Source organism: Bufo gargarizans, chromosome 2, assembly GCF_014858855.1.
Source record: "Bufo gargarizans isolate SCDJY-AF-19 chromosome 2, ASM1485885v1, whole genome shotgun sequence".
Lineage (NCBI taxonomy): Eukaryota > Metazoa > Chordata > Amphibia > Anura > Bufonidae > Bufo > Bufo gargarizans.
Window position 1 is genome coordinate 203267741 of NC_058081.1, and position 25657 is coordinate 203293397.

The window sequence follows — 25657 nt, forward strand, 5'->3', positions numbered from 1 at the left end:
GAAAATAATGGGAAACTCTTGGCCTATCTAGTCTATTGCTTATGTTTGGTCATTTTCGCAGAAGCTTTTTAGGGCTACTGAGGCTGACGTGTTTTCACCTAGGACTCCTATCTGGTCTAACCATCACCTCCCCCACTTTCTAGGTTTGATAAAATATGTAGACGCTGGATTCAATTCGACATTATTGCTCTTTAATTGTACTTTATTTCTTCTATCGTTGTGAATTAAAAAATGATATGAGTAACATTGGAGAAGTAGTGTGAATGAGTGTGTGACTGGGTGTCTTAAATTTATAGTTGTTCTGTTTATTGTTGTTTTTCCTTAAAATGACAAATAAAGCCTTTAAAAAAAACTGCAGATCGCTCTGCAAAAACCTCACTCAGCTCTGGAGACCTAACTATAAAAACATTATGGGGGTCAGAATATCGCAATGCAAAGAAAAGATGTATTTCTAAGTTTTTATTAAAGGGAACCTGTCATCATTTTTATGCTGATCTCACTGAGGGCAGCATAAACTAGTGACAGAAATGCTGATTTCAACGATGTGTCACTCATGAGCTAATAGTAAGTGGTTGCTGAGAAACAGCATCATAATCATTGCAGCCCAGGCCTTGAAAAGAGTCAAATCTACCTGAGAAGAGTCATGGTTATTCATAATCTCCTGCTCTCCCCGTCCATCTGCTGATGATTGGCAGTTCTCTTCTAGAGAGTAAGGGAGACAACTAGGTAGAAGCCTGTCGGTCATCAGCCGGTGGGCAGGGAGAGCAGGAATTCATGAATAACCAGGACTCTTCTCAGGTGGCCGTGACTCTTTTGCAGGCCTAGTCTACAATGATTGTGATGTTGGTTCTCGGCAACCACTTACTTTTAACTAATAAATCACAGAGCGCTGAAATCAACTCACCTGTTACTACTTTATACTGCCGTTAGTATGGGCAGCATAAAGTTTCCTTTTAAGTATTAAAACACAAGATCAACCAGCCCGTAGCTTTAAACGCTATTAAATGGTGCCATTAGAAAGTACAACTTGTCCTGCAAAACATAAGCCCTCATACGACTATGTGAACTGAAAAACTTTAAAAAGATTTGTCTCGGCAGCAGGGAATAAAAAACAAAAATGGAAAACCGTCTGGGGCTGAAAGGATTACCGTATATACTCGAGTATAAGCCGACCCGAGTATAAGCCGAGGCCCCTAATTTTACCCCCAAAAATGGGGAAAATTAGTGACTCGAGTATAAGACTAAGGTGGGAAATGCAGCTATAATGCAGAGTGTATGTGTATATAATGCACACACTCTACATTATATACACACATCTGCAAGAGGGTGACTCAGATTGATGGGAGTCTGACTCTGACTCCCTGTATTTAATGCAGAGTGTGTGCATTATATACACACACACTCTGCATTAAATACAGGGAGCCATCCACAGATCTCCCCCCTAAACAGTGCCATCCACAGATCCCCCCTAAACAGTGCCATCCACAGATTCCCCCCTAAACAGTGCCATCCACAGATTCCCCCTCCCCTAAACAGTGCCAGAATGGCACTGTTTAGGGGAGGGGGGATCTGTGGATGGCACTGTTAGGGGGATCTGTGGATGGCACTGCCATCCACAGATCCCCCTACAGTGCCATCCACAGATCCCCCTCCCCAACGCTCACAGCAGTATATTTATAAAGTAGTATTCATCAGTATTCTTTAACTTTGGATACCTTACTTTGTCTTTACTCCGGTAATAGCAGCCGCAGGCAGTGCGGGGAGCGGCGCTCACTCACTGACGTAACGCGCCTGCTCCCACTAGGCGGCGCAGGCGCGTGACGTCAGTGAGTGAGCGCCGCCCCCCGCACTGCCTGCATTACCGGAGCAAAGACAAAGTAAGATAGTAGACTCGAGTATAAGACGAGGGGGCTTTTTGAGCACAAAAATTTGTGCCCAAAAACTCGTCTTATACTCGAGTATATACGGTAATGATGCACAGAGTAGGGAATCATAAAAGAATCCGATTAGTATATTTAGCCATGGAGAGACTGTATTATTCACTAACACTTCAAGTCTGATCTCTAATAAACCAGTGCATCTTCTTATTGCTGAGAATGTAGTAATGTATAGCATTAGCAACTGCAACAGAATGTCTTCCAATAAGATATACAAGTATAAGAGGAAGATAATATATTCTTATGAAGGAATTATCCCCAATGCACCCTTATGGGACAACCCTATGTTCCCCTCTCTTCAAGCTGGGACGGATAGGCAATTTTGGAGGGATCATGGGATTGCCGTTCTGGGGGACCTATTTACTAATAATGTGTTTAACACCTTTAAACAACTGAAAGACCGCCATGACCTGCCTAGAACCACATTTTATAAATATTTACAATTGCGACATACTATGGATGCACACTTTAGAGGTACTCCAGTAGGAATTTCCGATTACCCACTGATCGGTGTGATACGTTCCCAAGGCCCCAGGGGATTTATCTCCTCTCTTTACACTCACTTACTGAGCACCAAGATGCACAAAGCTCCCCTCTCAGTACTCTCCAAATGGGAAACTCTGATACCTGATCTTACAGATGAGGAAATTAGTGACGTATTGGAATCTCCTGTACTGGTTTCCCTGTCCATTAATAACAAATTTATACAACTATGTATTATTCACCAAAGCTATCTCTCTCCCGTCCGGTTACAAAAGTTGGGCAGGCTATCACACTCTAGGTGTCACAGGTGTGACTTAGAAGGGGCAGCTTTTTGGCATCTCATATGGGATTGTCCACACATACAAACCTTCTGGTCTGACATTACAAGCTTTTTATCTGTAATTATACACCTTCCGGTACCACTAACTCCACAAATGTGTCTGTTCGGTATAGCTGATGAAGAGGTATATCCTCATCATGTTAGAATTTTCCTGAGAGAGACATTATTTCTTGCACGAAAAGCAATTGCGTTCCCTTTGATGGGTGAGAGAAGCCCTGATCTCAATCAATGGAAAGTGAATAATGTCGTGTCCTATGAGAACATTATATTAAAAACCTGAGGTTGCCCCCAGAAATGTGGTAAAGTGTGGGGAAATTGGTGCTCGTCCACGCAAACTATGTACTCAGCTCCTAGATTTTCCGCTAATCTTAATGCAGCACTAGGATAATCTAGATATGTGCCCAACACTTACATGTGATATGTCAAATATGTTTGATTTTGTATTACAAAAGTGAATTGTCATCTCACCTTTATTGATAATAGTATGTACATTGTACTGTTCATGTTCATGAATGTATTATCGACTTCCATGTATACTGATGTAATTTGAACTTTTATGATAATTCGTTCAATAAAAGAAGTTTAAAAAAAAAGAGGAAGATAATATAATTAATGTTCTACACAGCCCAACAGCTGCCACTCTTCCAAAAAAAACTAATTTAGGAGAAAAATAAATATTCAGAGACCAGAAACACTATTATACATTTATTAGTCTCATATTTAGGGACGAGCAGACCCGTGGATGGGTCGGGACCCGAACCTCATTGAAGTCAATGGGGACCTGAACTTTGGTGCACTAAAATGGCTGTAAAATAGTCGTAGTAAGGGCTATGTTATGTTTGCATCTATTACTATAGTGCATTATTTTCTGCGACTTTATAAATGTAGCCATGCACATCTGCATATTTAGTGTCATATCGTGCAGGATGTTTTGTATCCCCTTTTTTTTCATGATTTGTTTGACTTGTCTTCAAGGATTGGCACCTACAGGTGCAAATGCACTCCTACTCTGGGAGTAGCATTCATGTGCACTTTTACCCCACCTATCTAAGAGGCGACCTTGATTAGGTGGTACATATAGGTGTATGTGCTCCTCCTCTCACTGGTTGCTGTTGCACACAGAGGTAACTAGGAGCAACACACTATATGTGCAGGGTCTGCGCTCCTGAACATAGATGCATAACGGCATAGGTAGGTTTAGCGTAGGACCTACCTGAACTAAGACCACCTTGGCACTGGGTAGGTGGGCACAGATGTATTTTGATTAAAATGTATTGGCTAAGAGTCTCAGATTTCATTACTAGAGTGAGGGCTTAGTCCATATGTTATGTTTGCATCTATTACTATAGTGCATTATTTTCTGTGACTTTATAAATGTAGCCATGCACATCTGCATATTTAGTGTCATATCATGCAGGATGTTTTGTATCCCCCTTTTTCATGATTTATAAGGGCTAGAGGTCTGAAAAGGAAGCAAAATGGGGGTAAGAGCAAGACAGTTGCCATGCAAACAAATGTGGTTAGGGAAATGATTTAAAATAACTAAAACTAGAAAAGAAAAAAAATATTAAACTAGGAGCCGGAGGTCAAAGTGGAGTAGGAGGTTGAGGAGGCAGTGGAGGAGGAATAGCCAACACTGTTTTTGTTGTTTTTTATTTTATTTTTTTATAAATTTGGGAAAACCTCAAAACATTGGGAAACAGAAAAGAGAATGCAAAGAGACTGGATTATAACAATGGCTGGGTGTGGCCGGTATACTTGTCTACTCAGCACAAGGTACGGACAAGTCCTGTGGGATCCATGCCTGGTTAATTTTAATGAACATGAGCTTGTCCACGTTGACTATGGACAGGCAGCTGCGCTTGTCTGTAATAACCCCCTCCTGCCGTGCTAAACACACGTTCGGACAATACACTGGATGCAGGGCAGGCCAGCATCTCCAAGGCATAAAAGGCAAGCTCAAGCCATGTGCCAAATTTGGAGACCCAGAAGTTGAATGGGGCAGACCCATCAGTCAGTACGTGACTGGTGGGAGATATAATGTCCCTGCCCATGCTTACTGGTCCACGTATCGGTAGTTATGTGGACCTTGCCACAGATGGCGTTGCGCAGTGCACACCTGATTTTGTCCGCCACTTGGTTGGGCAGGGATGGCTCGCCTGGAAAAGTAGTGGAACCACATACTGTGGGACAGCCGCTGCCATAAGGTTTTTAAAAGTCTCTGTCTCCACCAGATGCAATGATAGCATTTCAAAGGCCAGGAATTTGAAATGCTGGCATTCAGGGCCAGGGATCGCGGGTGGGTAGGAGGGTACTTCCTCTTACTCTCCAGTGTTTGGGGAATGGACAGCTAAGCTGATAGGCGGTGCTACACGTGATCCAGCTTGTATAGAGGCTGGGTCACATGATGCACCGGCCAATCACAGCCATGCCATTACTGGCTGTGATGCAGGGGCGTAGCTAAAGGCTCATGGGCCCTGGTGCAAGAGTTCAGCTTGGGCCCCCCTTCCCTCAGTGCATGTTGGCAAAGGGCAGGGGAGCACATAGCCTTCCTGCTGCCAGAAGCAAACATTGAAAGGGCACCCCCTCAATCTAAATTCTTGACCTAACCCCTTCCCTCCAGCCAGAGGTGTAAATTGACCAGCATGCACTTTCTATAATGCCAGTGTCTTTTGTGGCACAAGGGTTTTTAAGCCCCCTCAGGCTCCTAGGCCCGGTAGCGACTGCTACCTCTGCACCCCCTATAGCTACGCCCCTGCTGTGATGGCTTCTAAGTGCCCACAGCTTAAAAGTTTGTTGATTGGCTGCCATGCAGCCTTTCAAAAGCTTTATTAAATGCCCGAACACCGAACTCGAACCCAAACTTTTCCGGCAAAGTTCGGGTTCGGGTACCCACTCGCAAAGTTCGGTACGGACTCAAAACTACTAATATTCAATGATTTTCAACTTTACGATTCAGTTGTACCATCATGTTATCAATTGTGCCTATACAATCTTCCCTGCCCATCTCATTTAAGCATTCCCTTAGCCGATATAGTGATACAGGATACTTATCTAATAAAAGTTTGGTAGCGGATAGTCCTCTGTTCCTTGCCTCATCCTCAATCTCTGTCACTGTACTGTTGGATGCTTTCCCAATCAATTCTCCCAGCAGTTTCCAATTTAGTTCTACAGGACTTTTGGTATCGAGCAAATTGCAAAGTGTTAATAGTGTAGTGCCTTCAAGCCAACGTGTGCTACAATCCATTCCAAGGCTGGACAGCATTCTTGGGTCATGCTGTGGGAACAATAACTCCCATGGATGTATATTCCACTTACCACAAAGAGATGCATTCTTTTTTTCGGCTTCCAAAATCTGCTTAAAACTAAATCCACTAAGTTCTTCTACTATGCCTGCTGACCGAACAGAGCCTACAAACGTAGCTACTTCAGAAGTGATGGTCAGATTGCGCAGCTCTGTGGGACAAAGATGAAGTTTCTCATAGTGCTGCTCATGCTCATTCCTAAGAAGGATTTCAACTTCCTTTCCTACCTTCTCCAAAAGGTGGTAACAGTCTCCCTCTGCTTCCTTCAATCTCCAACCCCCAATCAAATATAAATTTCTCCTGTCTTCTGACACCTCAACCCTCAACTGAGCCTTTGTAACTACAAGTGCTCCTTCCTTCCAAAGCTGGCATCTGTCTGTACCAAACATGTGCAAAAGCTGGATCTGAAATCGACCAACTAAAAAATGGCTGAACAGTCCTCTGCCGTTGATCCAGCGATATCCAATACCTTGCATATTTTCACATCCCCCAAATCTTTCTGGTCCTCTTTTTTTCAGCCAGCCAGGCACCACAAATTCCTCTTCTTGTGTTTTAAAAACAAGCTGAAATGCTTCCAGTAACTCCAGTACATCTTTCAGGTCTACTTCACCATTTGTCAAGTTCAAGGCAGCAGCAATTTCTTTTAAACTCCATCGTTCTTTATTTGTTCCAGATGCTGGACTAAGTGCAAAGTTGCCAAATATGCCAAAGATGTCTTGTAGCAACCAGTTCAAATCGAAGATAATTAAATCAGAAGCAAGATTTCTAGGACTGGAGGTGGCATCAAGATGCAGTTTAGTGGTGATATTTTTGCAAGGCTTTGTGGCTGAGTGTTTTCCTTGTAAAAAGTATTGAGGCAGGTATAATAGCTGTCAGAAAGAAATATACATAAGCAAATGAGATACTTCTATTCTAAAACAATTCTGAAGTAGAGCAAACGTTTTACACACCATTTCTTTGCGTAAAATCCGAAATACAAGATTTCATATCCTATCAAATTCTGTTGACTGCCAACCAATAGATAATTTCATCACCAATAAATACATCTGAAGAACACTATACGTGGTGACCCTATACTTGTCACTAGCAATGAAAAGGTGACTACAGATTTCTAACTAAAAGTACTTTCACACTTGCGCTAAACTTTTCCAGTATTGAGTTCCGTCCTAGGGGCTCAATACCGGAAAAAAACTGATCAGTTTTATCCTAATACATTCTGAATCTAGAGCGCAATCCGTCAGTTTGCATCAGGATGCCTTCAATTCAGTCACTGTACGGTTTTTCTCCGTCCAAAATTCCGGAACACTTGCCAGAATGCCAGCATTATTTTACATTAAAATGCATTAATGCTTGATCCGCCCCCAAGTGTTCCGGAAAAAAACGATCCCGTTTTGCAGTCTGCGCATGCGCAGACCTTTAAAAATTTGAAAAAGATAAATACCAGATCCGTTTTTCCGGATGACAACCTTAGAGATGGATCCCGTATTGCAATGCATTTGTGAGACGTATCCGCATCCGTATACAAATGGTATCCGTTTGCATACAGATTGCCGGAATCCAGCAATGCAAGTGTAAAAGTACCCTAAGGCTGAGTTTACTGCATTGAGCTTTCTGTTCTTTTGATCCATCAGAAGAACAAATACCTTCCTGCAGGTGTGTAGACTGTAGACTAAGGCTAGTTTCACGCTAGCGCTTGTATATCCGGCAGTGAACAGCCTGCTGGATCTCTCTGCAAGCTACAGCGTTGCCATCCAGCCCCATTTACTATAATAGAGACTGGTGGAGATATGGTCGCAACCCGGCCGGATGAAAACAGGGTTAATGGGGTCGGGCGCCAAAACTGTAGCTTCTGGCAATGTTACAATGCAGAGAGATATATCAGGTAGTTACCTGCTGAAACAGCCTGCCAGATATAGAAGCGCTAGTGTGAAATTAACCTAACTAATCCGTCTTATTTTGAGCATCAGTTGTAATCAGTTTGCATCAGTTCTGTCAGTTATTTTTGATCATCAGTTTGTGTCAGTTCCATCAGACATCAGTTATTTTATTAAGGAGAAATACATGCAGTACTCTTTCTCCAGTCAAAAATAACTGATGACAGAATTAATGCAAACTGATCACAAGTGATGCTCAAAATAAGACGGAACAGTTATTGACACAGACATACTGAGACATCTGGACATTCCCGCGACAGGTCGCAGGAAACCTGTGAGACTGGCAACACGTGGTTTGATCTGACATGTTTTCCTTTTGGATCAAATGACATGTGTTGTTTCTGGGGCTTGCCACACCTTCTTTCCCCATCTATTTATTGTTGTTTCTCCCACTATGCTATGCGGTTCGTAGCTTCTGTTGGACTTGTGGTTAGCTTGTGTTTGGTTCTCAGCTGAGTTCCTGGTGCTACCAAAGCTTCATTAAAGACAAGTGTTTCCTCTCCCTTTTGTATTTTGTTTATATGTGTGTGTTGCCTTTCCCTGTTTGTCATTAGGCCTGAGGGAGACTCCTGTTCGTCCTTCCCTTTGGAGGAACAGGTAGACTCAGACCTTACATTAGTTCCAGGGTCCTATAGGGTAAGATAGGATTCTAGGTATACGGTGTATGAAATTTCCTACCTTTAGGGCCTGTTCATACTAGTAGTCTGTCTCTAGGAGGTGTCCATCTTCCTTAGCTAGTTTCCAGGCCTTATTCCAGTATCCCCTTTCCCTCCTATGCTCGGTGTGGTGCTTTCCTCCCACACACAAGCTTGACAGTTATTTTTCATTTTTCAGTTTTTCTGACAGATCAGAAAAACAGAAAGTTAAACACAGGCGTGTATGAGCCTAACTGGTTAAAGAGGACCTGTCAACTCTCCTGACATGTCTATTTTAATAGTTTCATGCATTCCCTGTGTAATAACAATTCTGGAGCATCTATTCTTATGTCGGTATGTTGTGCCATTCCTTTATTTTTCTACTAGAAGTTTTGAATTGCCAGCAATCTGCAGTAAGGGTACAGAGGGTTGGTAACCAGTTGGGGGGGGGGGGGGTGTACCTGCATAGACTGAAACTGGCAGCACTGATTAGATAGAGTCAGTCTGTGCAGGGACACCCCCCCCCCCCCCCCCCAACTGGTTACCACCCTTTGTACCCTTACTGCAGACTGCTAGCAATTCATTTATAACTTCTAGAAGAAATAATAAAGGAATGGCACAACATAAGAATAAATGATCCAGAATTGTTATTACATGGGAAATGCATAAAGCTATTAAAACAAATATGTCAAAAGTGGTGAAAGGTCCTCTTTAAGGCCGAGTTCACACTTCGGTTATTTGGTCAGTTATTTCCTTCAACACCAAATCACGTACCCTAAAAGTTAAAAGTAGCGTTAAAAGGTTGAGCCTGACATAAAAAAATGACTCCTCAGGCAACTATAGGTGTGTACTAGGTGTTGTACAACCAGAAATGTTGCAGTTGTGTGTTTTACCTTCCCTCTGCATCATTTCTGTACATATACATCTGGAGCTGCATGCCCTTTTCTTCTGACCAATCAAATATCCCCCCCCCCCATGCTTCTGCCACTCCCCTCTCACAGCATTAGTCTTACACATGGGCAGAGACCAAGTGACTGCAGAATCAACCCCTTCTTTTCTGTGCCTTCAGTTACTGTGCTACCTTTACTGACCCACCATTTACAGAGAGCCTGCAGACAGGGAAAGGAGGACCACATGATGATGGAAGGCAAGGAAGAGGCAACCTTTTTTATAAGCTATATTGAAAAGTTTTACATACATATATGCACTATTGTACCATGTTCTGTATGCAATCAAAAAATATAATGACAGGCACACTTTAAAGAGAACCTGTCAGCATATTCATGTTGTCTTAACTACAGGTCACGTTAAATACTGACACTCTACCTCATTATAATTAACTATGTTTAACACTGCACCAAACCAAGGCATTTTGTAGAATAAACAAGTATTTCCTAGAAAGCAATCTATTTATTTAAAAGCTTATGGATATTTAAAGGGGTATTCTGGGTGTAAATAGTTATCCCCTATCCAAATGATAGATGTTAGAGCAGTGGGGGAATGAGAAGACAACGAGAATCCTGTACCCTATGGGACCCACAAAACGAATGGAGCAACAGGTTGGTACATACACACTGCTGCTCCATTCATCTCTATGACCAATGCCCGACTTGCTACTTCAATTCATTACTGGGGCCCCCCTTCTTATGAGTGGTAGGGGTCCCAGCTGTTGGACCCCCAGTGAGCTTCCTGTGGGGAATAACTTGCTATAACCAGAATACCTCTTTAAAGGGGTTGTTCGGGATTGGGGACATTACTCTAATAGTACAAGTGTGGCATACACATTACATACAAGCAGGTAGTACCTTTGGCACAGATTTCTGCAGCCCGTTTTCATCTTTGAAATTCATGGCCGGAAGTTACTGTTTTCTTCTCCTCAGTGACGTACCGGGTCCCTTGCAGGCAAGCAAAGCTTCCTCTTCCGCTGCTGAGGGAGCCCGGTGACGTCACTGGCAGCAAATGAATCGAGGTGAATATTGATGAGGGGCGGAGTTACAGCGGCTGGCCGACATCCCGCTAAGCCCCACCCCTTAGCAATCAGCTCAGTCCCGCCCCTTGACAACCCACTCAACCCCGCCCCTCCAGTCCGGTGAGCTTCAGAATGAATTGAGGTGAATATTGATGAGGGGGCGGAGTTACAGCGGCTGGTCGACATCCTGCTAAACCCCACCCCTTAACCCGCTCAGCCCCGCCCCTCCAGTCCGGTGAGCTTCAGACTGAATTGAGGTGAATATTGATGAGGGGGCGGAGTTACAGCGGAGCAGAGAGACAGCTGTAACCACCTGATGCTACGCTGCCCCAGGACCCACAGGGAAGTGCAGCCGGAAGTCAGGGAAAGATAAATAGATATATAAACAATGAGTGGGGGACCGTTGGAGCCACATAGAAGTGGCAAAAATAGCTGAAAATGTATGGAGGCCTTTACTTAGATGTACATTGTGCGTAAACGTGCTTTTTTTTTTTTAAACATTTGGTCCCAGACAACCCCTTTAATAGTGACGTGTCTGATGCATCAATAAAATGTACTGTACATAGGTTTTAATGATATAGGCTAAATTATTTTGTAGTGCTTGGCTAAATGCTGTTTGTACCTCAGATATGTTATGCAGATATTCTACAGCTGTTAGAAGAGTGCTTGGGCAGACTGGATTTGACAACACCTGTTGAACCCCTTCAGCAAACTCTTTCCAGTGCTGAAAGCGCACCTGAATAAGAGAAAAAAAAGATGAAATGCAAAGACAACAGGGCAGGTTCATTAATGTATTTTTTCAACAATGTTTGAAAAAGTGGGCAGGAGTCGCAGACCATGAAACTCATTTACTACCAAAACTTTTCCTTTAAATAGGAAGGCCGGGTCTATAGCTCAAATACAGTACAAAGGAATGTCTACAATCTTTTATGTCTGCCATATACAAGTAGAGGAGACAGTGGAGGAGATTTATCAAACTAGTATAAAGTAGAAATGTCTGTGTTGCCCACAAGGTGGACTCTAGTTGCTATGGGCATCTAAGCCAGTTCTACTTTCACCAATTTGATACATTTCCCCCAGTATGCACAAAATTCTGCAAGTGCCAAATTGTACTTGCAATTGTCACTTGAGAGGTGGGAACCAATCTTTTGTGCAACATTTAATATAGAAAGGATAAGAGAGAATGATATAGAACCAATGATGGAAAACTACTGACTCCAATTAGGATAATGGAATCAACACCTCTGACCCCATGCTGGGTATAATTACCAGATGTGGATTCAGTTACATATTTATTCCCAGAGAATTCTTGTACAGTCATTGAGAAAGCTCGTTGGGAGAACGAGTGAAACGTTTTCAAGAAATCTACAGTACGTCCAGTTGCCTTGATTTATTCTTTACAGATAAACCATGACCTGGATAAATGAGAACCTTCACAGACAATGATGGAAAAGATCACTTTAATGGAGAAAACCATTTAAAAATAATCTGTCACCATAAAATACAGTGTACTCTGCAGGCAGCATGTTATAGAGCAGGAGGAGCTGAGCAGAGTCATATGTGGTTTTGTGGGAAAAATATTCAGTATAACCTATAATTTATAAATTTATATCTCTGCTATTTCTGATTTCATTGATCACTGGGGAGGTGTTATCAGTGACTGACAGATATCTATGTATAGACACTTACACACAGTAATGCTATCAATCACTGATAACACCTCCTCTGTGTACAGCTATCTCTGTATACACACTTACAAAGAGAATGCTATCAATCACTGATAACACCTCGTCAGTGAATGACAGTTACCTCTGTATACACACTAACACAGAGAATACTATCAATCGCTGATAACACTTCCCCTGTGTAAAGTTATGAATGACTGACAGCTATCTCTGTCTTACACAGAGAATGCTATCAATCACTGATAACACCTCCCCGTATACAACTATCAGTGACTAACAGCTATGTATACATGTTTACACAGAGAATGCTATTAATCACTGATAACACCTCTCATGTGTACAGTTATCAGTGACCGACAGCTATCTCTGTATACAAACTTAAACATCGAATGCTATCACTCACTGATAACACCTATCCTGTGTACAACTATCAGTGACTGAAAGCTATCTCTGTATACACACTTACAAAGAGAATGCTATCAATCGCTGATAACACCTCTCATGCGTACAGCTATCAGTGACTGACCGTTATCTCTGTATACACTATTACACAGGAAATGCTTCCAATCACTAGTAACACCTCCTCCATGTACAACTGAAGTCAGAAAAAGCAGATATCAATGTATAAATTACAAGTTTTACTGAATTGATTCCCACAAAACTAGACATCAATCAGCAAAGCTTCTCCTGTGCTATAACATGCTGCATGCAGACTGCACCGCATTTCATGGTGACCTCCGAAACACACCCCAAACTAGAGAAAGCGGTGTGTATAGGTCATGCACATAATGGAGAGGACTCAAAGAGTAGTCCTCGTAATACATTTTACTGCTGGTTTGTCGGAGCACAGCATTGGAAAGCAAGTGAGTATGAAGATAAAACTATTTAATTGGATTCAGCGACATTCGCCAGATTCGGCACTGCTGGATCAAGAATAATAGGGTCCGGCGGAGATTCGCACGCATTCCTGCAGACATGCAGAGAACAGGCCAGACACAAACCGCTGCATGCTGCAGCCGATTCTCCACTTGTCTGTCGGAACAACTATGCCGGGGTTTCACACTGGAGGTGTGAAGTAGCTTTACTCTAGTTTGGGGTGGGGGGTGTTTTGGAGCCTGTCAGATTCCCTTTAAAATAATCTTCTGATATGTCACAAATAAAACTGAGATTTCTTTGGTGAAGTCTGTGCTATTTAACTGCCATTGATTTCCAGAATACAAGGACTCTATACAGTGCTCTCTACATATCATAATAACAGGCACATGAACTTAGAAGCCTCCACACATCAGTATTCACCTTCTTTGAGCGCAAATAAGAGACCCACTCCATTATCAGCTGACAAATCTCTGGAACAGCTTCTTCTGTTGAGTTCTATGGTTGTAAACATAACATGTAGATTAACTTGCTATTTATATAAAAATGCTGGATATCCAACAATAACTAGCTCTTTTAAAGAGTACCTGTCACCTCTCTTGACTTTTTTAGTACCTTCTTGCATTCCCCATATAATAAAAATTCTGGAGCATATTTTCATGTTCGCTTCTAGAAATTTATGAATGAATTGCTAGCAGGTCCAACTAGGTGTTACAAGGTAGGGTGGGGGTGTCTGCACAATCTGTGCTGCCAGTTCAGACTTTGCAGGGATACACCCCCTAGTTGCACTTGCTGGTAATTGATTTATAAACTTCTAGAAGGAATAACAGAGGAATAGCAAAACAGAGTCATAAGAACAGATGCTCCACAATTGTTGTTGCATGGGGAATGCAAGCATTAACTAACTAATAACTAAAACAGACATGTTAGGAGACGTGACAGGTCCATTGTATAGTGGCTGTGCTTTGTATCACAGCTGAGCTCCATTCACTTCAATGGGGCTGAGCTGTGGCTAGGCAATTTGATCTATGAATGTGACATCACTGGCCTAGGGAAAGCTGTGAGAAGACTGCGGCCAGTGCCTTCTTAAACAGCCAATAGGCCATGTCCTGGATGTCAGACCCGCACAGATCAGATACTGATGGCCTATCCAAAGGATAGGTCATCAGTTAAAAAGTCTCAGAAAACCCCTTTATAGTTATTCTGCGGTTCAGCGCAAGTATGAAGATACAAATTGTATATATTATTTGTTATGTTTTACTTTTTTCAAAAATGCTAAATCTTTTTACATTTTTTTTTTTTTTTTTTAAGATTGCTTTGTGACACCCATAACTTTAATATTTGTCTGCTGATGAAGCTGTGTGAGGGCTCAGTTTTTGCTACGCTAAAGTTTTTATTGATAACATTTTAGGATAAATGTAACCTTCTGTTCATTTGTTATGAAATTTTTGAAGAAAATATGTCTTAATATTTTTCAAAACTTTATTCAATGGACCAGATTTATTATTAGCTCAGGTCAGAATAATGGAGTGAAAAAGTCCCCCAAAAAGTCCCAAACGCTAAAACTGCGCACAAATTTGCGACTTTTTTCTGCTCTGCACTATGCTCGCCAGTTTTCTGAAAGTGGGCGTGTTTTCTTATGTAAATGAATTTCTAGACAGATTTACTATTGGGACTATTTAAAAAGTCGCTAAAAAGTCGCAATTCTACTCCAGTGAGGACCATGCTTATCTTATGAGACATTTTAATAGAACATGCAACTTTTTCGTAAAGATGTGCGACTTTTGTAAAGCTTCTTACTGACGGATAAACTGCTACCGTCAAACCACATTTATTACAGTCTTAAAGGGCCGATCATAAATCTGACTTGGCTAAAACTGAGTCTAGCCATATGTGAAAGTGGAGTGAGCTGTCAGAGTAATGATAAATCTGGCCCAATAGGTTTTCACATTTGTTTAGTCCTCTTAGGGGACTTGAACCTGTGATCGCTTGATGCATTTACTGTAATATTCCTGCATTACAGTGTATAGGGATTTTTCACAGGCACTTCAGAAGGTCCCCAGTTGCCAACAACTGCATTCACAGGGTGCCAATTGGAAGGTAGGGGGTGTGTCCCCCCTCTGTCTCTAATACTTAGATGCTGTGGTCACTATTGACTGCAGCATCTAAAGGGTTAAACAGACAGGATTGAAGTAAATGTAAACATGCCAGGGGTAAACATATATATAGCTATGCTATGGGGAAAATTAAAATTAAAATAATTGGTCTGCCATCATTCTACTATGTTTCTATAAACTTTGCTATACAAACTGTTACCTGCAAGACCTGTGAAATTGTCTTTGAAAGAGGTTCTCTGATGGAATTCACATCACTCATGTTTCTGCAGTTTAGGGAGAAAAACTGCACCTGAAAGCAGCTGAATAATTCAGACTCCCTCTTCATCACATTTTCATAAAATTGTTTAGCTGTAATGAAATGAATAAAAAAAAAAAAAATTAAATGCGCAATTATTGATTTTAGGTTGAAAATGTTCAACGCCTTTACTCCGAATGCTTACGGAGTGGTTATGAATATACGCTGCCTGTCGCCACAAAAAAAAAAAGGTCACAATATTTTGTTAGATCGCTTTTAGCTTTGATTACGGCACACATTCGCTGTGGCATTGTTTCAATACGTTTCTGCAATGTCATAAGATTTCTTTCCATCCAGTGTTGCATTAATTTTTCACCAAGATCTTGCATTGATGATGGTAGAGTCTGACTGCTGCGCGAAGTCCTCTCCAGCACATCCCAAAGATTCTCAATGGGGTTAAGGACTGGACACTGTGGTGTCCAATCCATGTGTGAAAATGATGTCACATGCTCCCTGAACCACTCTTTCAAAATTTGAGCCCGATGAATCCTGGCATTGTCATCTTGGAATATGCCTGTGCTATCAGGGAAGAAAAAATGCATTGATGGAATAACTTGGTCAGTATGTTCAGGTAGTCAGCTGACCTCATTCTTGGAGCACATACTGTTGCTGAACCTAGACCTGACCAACTGCAGCAACCCCAGATCATAGCACTGCCCCCACAGGCTTGTACAGTAGGCACTAGGCATGATGGGTGCATCACTTCATCTGCCTCGTTTCTTACCCTGATGCGCCCATCACTCTGGAACAGGGTAAATCTGAACTCATCAGACCACATGACCTTCTTCCATTGCTCCAGTGTCCAATCTTTATGCTCCCTAGCAAATTGAAGCCTTTTTTTTCAGGTTTGCCTCACTGATTAGTGGTTTTCTTACGGCTACACAGCTGTTCAGTCCCAATCCCTTGAGTTCCCTTCGCACTGTGCGTGTGGAAATGCTCTTACTTTCGCTATTAAACATAGCCCTGAGTTCTACTGTTGTATTTCTTCGATTTGATTTCACCAAACGTTTAAGTGATCGCCGATCACAATCATTCAGGATTTTTTCCCTGTCACATTTCTTCCTCGATGGGTCCCCATCATACTTCCAGTTTTTAATAATGTGTCGGACAGTTCTTACAGGGTAACCATGTGCTATGCCAATTTAGTAAACCTCCGGGGGCACTGGCAGCAGTGGCAATATGCGCTCCTGCCTGTACTTATTGCGCTGCGGCCCCATTGATAAAAATGTAAACTAGTCAGCGGTGTACAGAGTATTGTAGATTTTAAGCACAAAGCGAAAAGTGCGCTTTAGGGAGAGAAAAGTGTAATAAAAATACTAAAACATTATTAATCTATATTACAAAAAGTGTAATTAGGGCATTAGGGACATGTTAACAAAAAATTCATTCAAAAGTTTTAATTACTTTTTAAGGAGACAGTAAAATATTTACTTACCAATTAATGTACTGTTCTCATGTGGCAGAGTATCGACGTGACTTCCTATCAAGATAACATATGGCTTGGACTGAGAACTGTGAGTCATACTGAGAAATCGGAGCCAAAACATCAACTGAAAAGAGGAATATGTACAAAATATTGAAGAACAGCAAATCAGAGAATGTAAAGAATGATGTAGGAAATTGCATGTCATCTGTTGGTAACTGGCGAAGGGCGGCACTAGCAAATTTGTTTTGATGAGACTGTTCAAACAAACTGGTTATCATTTACCTCTGGATCACCAGAGCACAGCTGCTCAAGGTTTGAGACGCTTGAGTCGCACTCAACTGTGCATGAAAACATAGGAACTGGAGTGCAGAAAAATGTCAGAAGGTGCTCTGGACTGATGAGTAAAAATAAAAAATATTTAACTGAACAGAAGGCAGTTTGTTCAATGAAGAGCTGTAGAGCGGTACAATAATAAGTGTCTGCAGGCAACAGTGATGCAGGGTGGAGGTTCCTTGCAAGTGTGGGGATGCAAGTGGAGTTGGGGATTTGATTAGGATTAACGGTGTCCTTAATCCTAAAAAATATAGGAAGATACTTACTGTATCCATCATGCAGTACCATCAGTGAGGTGTCTGATTGGCTCCAAATACATTCTGCAGTAGGACAACAACCCCAATCATACAATTAATGTCATTAAGCACTACCTTTAGTGTAAAGAAGAACAAGGAGTCCTGAAAGTGATGATATGGCTCCTACAGAACCCTGATCTCAATATCGTTGAATCTGTTTGGAATTACATGAAGAGACAAAAGGATCTGAGCAAGCCTACATCCACAGAACATCTGTGGTTTGTTCTCTAAGATGTCTGGAACAACCCCCCTGCCAATTTCCTTAAAAAACTGTGCAAGTATGCCTAGAAGAACTGGTGCTGTGTTACGAACCAGCGGGTGTGAACCCACTGTGCCACGTGTCCTACCTTCTCTAAGGCAGTTGTCTAAGTGAACCCCTCAATCTTCACAGTACCCTTGATGGTGGGGATAGACTTTCCCGAGGAGAACACCAGGTTGCTACTTCTTGAGGAGGATAGGCACACGAGGCAGCTGGTCCAGGCGGACCAGGAGGTACCTGAGAAAGGTACCAGAGGTACAGGCGTTATCAGCAGGCTGAGTCGTAACAAGGAGCAACAGTGCAGGACCGAAGGATGAGGCAGATGCAAAGTGAGACAGGCAATAGCTCAGGGCAGGCGGCACATTTACAGGTCAGGCAATCCGGTTGGCAACAGGAGAGTCAAGGCAAGCAGGCAGGGATCAAACAGGTAACAGAGTTCAGGAATACAAGTACAAGTCAGGAACCTTAGCAGGACACAAGGATCTTGAGGCATCTGGGAAGGGGGCTGAGCCACTAATATATGTGCAGAAGGGCTAGGATTGGTCAGTGAGGTCACATGACCTAACCCATAAAGCACAGGAAGTGACGCGCACCGGCCCTTAAGGAAGTGCTGCAGGAAACAAGCAGCAAGCATGCTGTGGCCAGGGCTGAGAGGAAACTGTGTAGCGGCTCCCACAACAACAGTACCTACACAGACAGAGCCCAGGACTGCAATGGTGAATGGGAAGCACTGGCAGCAGATCACCCCTGAACACGGCGCCCGCGGAGGTAAGCAGGGGAACAGCGGAGCACAGCAGCCGCTGTTACATGCTGTTTTGAAAGAAAAGAGTTCTACGAGAGTAAAACAACTATATTAACACTCCATCAATTAATCAACTTCATTAGAAACCTATGGAACAACTGTTAAAACAAACAAAACAAGTTATATGATGATACGAACATATGGGGGATCTATAAGGGATGCAGAAAGTGTGTACGGACATTGGAACAGTCAATATTTATAAAAAAAATACAAAATTTTGAAAAATTTTGAAAAATTTGCAAATTTCTATTTCTTTTCTTTTATAATACAGGGTGGGCCATTTATATGGATACACCTTAATAAAATGGGAATGGTTGGTGATATTAACTTCCTGTTTGTGGCACATTAGTATATGTGAGTAAAAAGAAAAAAGGGTCCAGCTCGATTAAAATGTTACCTTTATTTTTCAGTGCAGATAAAAGACAGTTGCACTCCAGTCTACATGTTTTGAATCAGGGACAATAGTGATCCTTGTCATGAGGAAGGATCGCTATTGTCCCTGATCCGAAACATGTAGACTGGAGTGTAACTGGCTTTTATCTGTACTGAAAAATAAAGGTAACATTTTAATCGAGCTGGACCCTTTTCTCTTTTTACTTAACCACTTCAGCCCCGCTAGGTGAAACCCCCTTCATGACCAGGCCACTTTTTACACTTCGGCACTACACTCCTTTCACCGTTTATCGCTCGGTCATGCAACTTACCACCCAAATGAATTTTACCTCCTTTTCTTCTCACTAATGGAGCTTTCATTTGGTGGTATTTTATTGCTGCTGACATTTTTACTTTTTTTGTTATTAATCAAAATGTAACGATTTTTTTGCAAAAAAATGAAATTTTTCACTTTCAGCTGTGAAATTTTGCAAAAAAAACGACATCCATATATAAATTTTTCGCTAAATTTATAGTTCTACATGTCTTTGATAAAAAAAAAATGTTTGGGCAAAAAAAAAATGGTTTGGGTAAAAGTTATAGCATTTACAAACTATGGTACAAAAATGTGAATTTCCGCTTTTTGAAACGGCTCTGATTTTCTGAGCACCTGTCATGTTTCCTGAGGTTCTACAATGCCCAAACAGTAGAAAACCCCCACAAATGACCCCATTTCGGAAAGTAGACACCCTAAGGTATTCACTGATGGGCATAGTGAGTTCATAGAACTTTTTATTTTTTGTCACAAGTTAGCGGAAAATGATGATGATTTTTTATTATTTTTTTTTCTTACAAAGTCTCATATTCCACTAACTTGCGACAAAAAATAAAAAATTCTAGGAACTCACCATGCCCCTCACAGAATACCTTGGGGTGTCTTCTTTCCAAAATGGGGTCACTTGTGGGGTAGTTATACTGCCCTGGCAATTTAGGGGCCCAAATGTGTGAGAAGAACTTTGCAATCAAAATGTGTAAGAAATGACCGGTGAAATCCGAAAGGTGCACTTTGGAATATGTGCCCCTTTGCCCACCTTGGCAGCAAAAAAGTGTCACACATGTGGTATCGCCGTACTCAGGAGAAGTTGGGGAATGTGTTTTGGGGTGTCATTTTACATATACCCATGCTGGGTGAGAGAAATATCTTGGCAAAAGACAACTTTTCCCATTTTTTTATACAAAGTTGGCATTTGACCAAGATATTTTTCTCACCCAGCATGGGTATATGTAAAATGACACCCCAAAACACATTCCCCAACTTCTCCTGAGTACGGCGATACCAGATGTGTCACACTTTTTTGCTGCCAAGGTGGGCAAAGGGGCACATATTCCAAAGTGCACCTTTCGGATTTTGCAGGGCATTTTTTACACATTTTGATTGCAAGGTACTTCTCACACATTTGGGCCCCTAAATTGCCAGGGCAGTATAACTACGCCACAAGTGACCCCATTTTGGAAAGAAGACACCCTAAGGTATTCCGTGAGGGGCACTGCGAGTTCCTAGAATTTTTTATTTTTTGTCACAAGTTAGCGGAAAATTATGATTTTTTTTTTTTTCTCTTTTTTCCTTACAAAGTCGCATATTCCACTAACTTGCGACAAAAAATAAAAAATTCTAGGAACTCGCCATGCCCCTCACGGAATACCTTGGGGTGTCTTCTTTCCAAAATGGGGTCACTTGTGGCGTAGTTATACTGCCCTGGCAATTTAGGGGCCCATATGTGTGAGAAGTACTTTGCAATCAAAATCTGTAAAAAATGACCGGTGAAATCCGAAAGGTGCACTTTGGAATATGTGCCCCTTTGCCCACCTTGGCATCAAAAAAGTGTCACACATCTGGTATCGCCATACTCAGGAGAAGTTGGGGAATGTGTTTTGGGCTGTCATTTTACATATACCCATGCTGGGTGAGAGAAATATCTTGGCAAAAGACAACTTTTCCCATTTTTTTATACAAAGTTGGCATTTGACCAATATATTTTTCTCACCCAGCATGGGTATATGTAAAATGACACCCCAAAACACATTGCCCAACTTCTCCTGAGTACGGCGATACCAGATGTGTCACACTTTTTTGCTGCCAAGGTGGGCAAAGGGGCACATATTCCAAAGTGCACCTTTCGGATTTTGCAGGGCATTTTTTACACATTTTGATTGCAAAGTTCTTCTCACACATTTGGGCCCCTAAATTGCCAGGGCAGTATAACTACCCCACAAGTGACCCCATTTTGGAAAGAAGACACCCCAAGGTATTCCGTGAGGGGCATGGCGAGTTCCTAGAATTTTTTATTTTTTGTCGCAAGTTAGTGGAATATGAGACTTTGTAAGGAAAAAAGAAAAAAAAAGAAAAATCATCATTTTCCGCTAAATTGTGACAAAAAATAAAAAATTCTAGGAACTCGCCGTGCCCCCCACGGAATACCTTGGGGTGTCTTCTTTCCAAAATGGGGTCACTTGTGGCGTAGTTATACTGCCCTGGCAATTTAGGGGCCCAAATGTGTAAGAAGTACCTTGAAATCAAAATGTGTAAAAAATGGCCTGCGAAATCCGAAAGGTGCCCCTTTGCCCACCTTGGCTGCAAAAAAGTGTGACACATCTGGTATCGCCGTACTCAGGAGAAGTTGGGCAATGTGTTTTGGGGGGTCATTTTACATATACCCATGCTGGGTGAGAGAAATATCTTGGCAAAAGACAACTTTTCCCATTTTTTTATACAAAGTTGGCATTTGACCAAGATATTTTTCTCACCCAGCATGGGTATATGTAAAATGACACCCCAAAACACATTCCCCAACTTCTCCTGAGTACGGCGATACCAGATGTGTCACACTTTTTTGCAGCCTAGATGCGCAAAGGGGCCCAAATTCCTTTTAGGAGGGCATTTTTAGACATTTGGATCCCAGACTTCTTCTCACACTTTCGGGCCCCTAAAAAGCCAGGGCAGTATAAATACCCCACATGTGACCCCACTTTGGAAAGAAGACACCCCAAGGTATTCAATGAGGGGCATGGCGAGTTCCTAGAATTTTTTTTTTTTTTGCATAAGTTAGCGGATATTGATTTTTTTTTGTTTTTTTTCTCACAAAGTCTCACTTTCCGCTAACTTAGGACAAAAATTTCAATCTTTCATGGACTCAATATGCCCCTCACGGAATACCTTGGGGTGTCTTCTTTCCGAAATGGGGTCACATGTGGGGTATTTATACTGCCCTGGAATATAAATGTCTAAAAATGTTTACGCATTTGGATTCCGTGAGGGGTATGGTGCGTCCATGTGAGATTTTATTTTTTGGCACAAGTTAGTGGAATATGATGATGATTTTATTTTTTATTTTTTTCTTACAAAGTCTCATATTCCACTAACTTGCGACAAAAAATAAAAAACAAAAACAAACAAAAAATGTCCGCTAACTTGTGCCAAAAAAATGGCTGAATGGAGCCTTACCAGGGGGGGAGTGATCAATGACAGGGGGGTGATCAATGACAGGGGGGTGATCACCCATATAGACTCCCTGATCACCCCCCTGTCATTGATCACCCCCCCTGTAAGGCTCCATTCAGACATCCGCATGATTTTTTACGGATCCATGGATACATGGATCGGATCCACAGAACGCATGCGGACGTCTGAATGGAGCCTTACAGGGGGGTTATCAATGACAGGGGGTGATCAGGGTAATCAGGGTGATCACCCCCCTGTCACTGATCACCCCCCCTGTAAGGCTCCATTCAGACATCCGCATGATTTTTTACGGATCCATGGATACATGGATCGGATCCACAGAACGCATGCGGACGTCTGAATGGAGCCTTACAGGGGGGTTATCAATGACAGGGGGTGATCAGGGTAATCAGGGTGATCACCCCCCTGTCACTGATCACCCCCCCTGTAAGGCTCCATTCAGACATCCGCATGATTTTTTACGGATCCATGGATACATGGATCGGATCCACAGAACGCATGCGGACGTCTGAATGGAGCCTTACAGGGGGGTTATCAATGACAGGGGGTGATCAGGGTAATCAGGGTGATCACCCCCCTGTCACTGATCACCCCCCCTGTAAGGCTCCATTCAGACGTCCGCATGATTTTTTACGGATCCATGGATACATGGATCGGATCCACAAAACGCATGCGGACGTCTGAATGGAGCCTTACAGGGGGGTTATCAATGACAGGGGGTGATCAGGGTGATCACCCCCCCTGTAAGGCTCCATTCAGACATCCGCATGATTTTTTACGGATCCATGGATACATGGATCGGATCCACAGAACGCATGCGGACGTCTGAATGGAGCCTTACAGGGGGGTTATCAATGACAGGGGGTGATCAGGGTAATCAGGGTGATCACCCCCCTGTCACTGATCACCCCCCCTGTAAGGCTCCATTCAGACGTCCGCATGATTTTTTACGGATCCATGGATACATGGATCGGATCCACAAAACGCATGCGGACGTCTGAATGGAGCCTTACAGGGGGGTTATCAATGACAGGGGGTGATCAGGGTGATCACCCCCCTGTCACTGATCACCCCCCCTGTAAGGCTCCATTCAGACATCCGCATGATTTTTTACGGATCCATGGATACATGGATCGGATCCACAGAACGCATGCGGACGTCTGAATGGAGCCTTACAGGGGGGTTATCAATGACAGGGGGTGATCAGGGTAATCAGGGTGATCACCCCCCTGTCACTGATCACCCCCCCTGTAAGGCTCCATTCAGACGTCCGCATGATTTTTTACGGATCCATGGATACATGGATCGGATCCACAAAACGCATGCGGACGTCTGAATGGAGCCTTACAGGGGGGGTGATCAATGACAGGGGGGTGATCAATGACAGGGGGTGATCAGGGAGTGTATATGGGTGATCACCCACCTGTCATTGATCACCCCCCTGTAAGGCTCCATTCAGACGTCCGCATGATTTTTACGGATCCATGGATCGGATCCGTAAAAATCATGCGGACGTCTGAATGGAGCCTTACAGGGGGGTGATCAATGACAGGGGGGTGATCAATGACAGGGGGTGATCAGGGAGTGTATATGGGTGATCACCCGCCTGTCATTGATCACCCCCCTGTAAGGCTCCATTCAGACGTCCGCATGATTTTTACGGATCCATGGATACATGGATCGGATCCGTAAAAATCATGCGGACGTCTGAATGGAGCCTGACAGGGCGGTGATCAATGACAGGGGGTGATCAGGGAGTGTATATGGGTGATCACCCGCCTGTCATTGATCACCCCCCTGTAAGGCTCCATTCAGACGTCCGCATGATTTTTACGGATCCATGGATACATGGATCGGATCCGTAAAAATCATGCGGACGTCTGAACGGAGCCTGACAGGGGGGTGATCAATGACAGGGCGGTGATCAATGACAGGGGGGTGATCAGGGAGTTTATATGGGGTGATCAGGGGTTTATAAGGGGTTAATAAGTGACGGGGGGGGGTGTAGTGTAGTGTAGTGTGGTGTTTGGTGGGACTGTACTGACCTACCTGAGTCCTCTGGTGGTCGATCCTAACAAAAGGGACCACCAGAGGACCAGGTAGGAGGTATATTAGACGCTGTTATGAAAACAGCGTCTAATATACCTGTTAGGGGTTAAAAAATTCGGATCTCCAGCCTGCCAGCGAGCGATCGCCGCTGGCAGGCTGGAGATCCACTCGCTTACCTTCCGTTCCTGTGAGCGCGCGCGCCTGTGTGCGCGCGTTCACAGGAAATCTCGCGTCTCGCGAGAAGACGCGTATATGCGTCCAGGAGGAATAAAGCAACCACCTCCCGGACGCATATATGCGTACAGCGGTCGGGAGGTGGTTAAGTAACGCCGTGGTTCCTGGTCTGGTCCGTGCTCGGTGTGACAGGGTTTGAGCATGCCTATATTTTTTCTCTCTGCCTATTAGTATATGTGAGGGGGGAAACTTTTCAAGATGGGTGGTGACCATGGCGGCCATTTTGAAGTCGGCCATTTTGAATCCAACTTTTGTTTTTTCAATAGGAAGAGGGCCATGTGACACATCAAACTTATTGGGAATTTCACAAAAAAACAATGGTGTGCTTGGTTTTAACGTAACTTTATTCTTTCATGAGTTATTTACAAGTTTCTGACCACTTATAAAATGTGTTTAATGTGCTGCCCATTGTGTTGGATTGTCAATGCAACCCTCTTCTCCCACTCTTCACACACTGATAGCAACACCGCAGGAGAAATGCTAGCATATGCTGTGAAGATACGAGATATGAGATGCTATCAGTGTGTGAAGTGTGTGATGCTATCAGTGTGTGAAGAGTGGGAGAAGAGGGTTGCATTGACAATCCAACACAATGGGCAGCACAATGAACACATTTTATAAGTGGTCAGAAACGAACGCGACAATACCAAATATGACTTTTGGTTGTTTGTTTCAGTTTTACATAATAAAGCATTTTTGAAAAAAAATCATTTTTTAGTGTCTCCATATTCTGAAAGCCATAGTCTTTTTATTTTTTGGGCAACTGTCTTATGTAGGGGCTCATTTGTTTCGG

The 25657-nt window shown here is 42.8% G+C and overlaps 1 protein-coding gene across 1 annotated transcript in view; it reads right to left on the reverse strand.

Moving 5' to 3' along the window:
• Nucleotides 1-5560: 5560 nt before the first annotated feature.
• LOC122929742 overlaps nt 5561-25657 on the reverse strand; it is an 88143-nt gene continuing 68046 nt past the window's right edge. Inside the window, exons 9-13 of the mRNA XM_044283415.1 lie at nt 17009-17123; nt 15478-15626; nt 13585-13659; nt 11226-11339; nt 5561-6934 (exon numbers count right to left, since the gene is read on the reverse strand). Of these exons, the coding sequence (XP_044139350.1) occupies nt 5693-6934; nt 11226-11339; nt 13585-13659; nt 15478-15626; nt 17009-17123 (1695 nt within the window). The 3' untranslated portion in view covers nt 5561-5692. The remainder of the gene's footprint in view (nt 6935-11225; nt 11340-13584; nt 13660-15477; nt 15627-17008; nt 17124-25657) is intronic.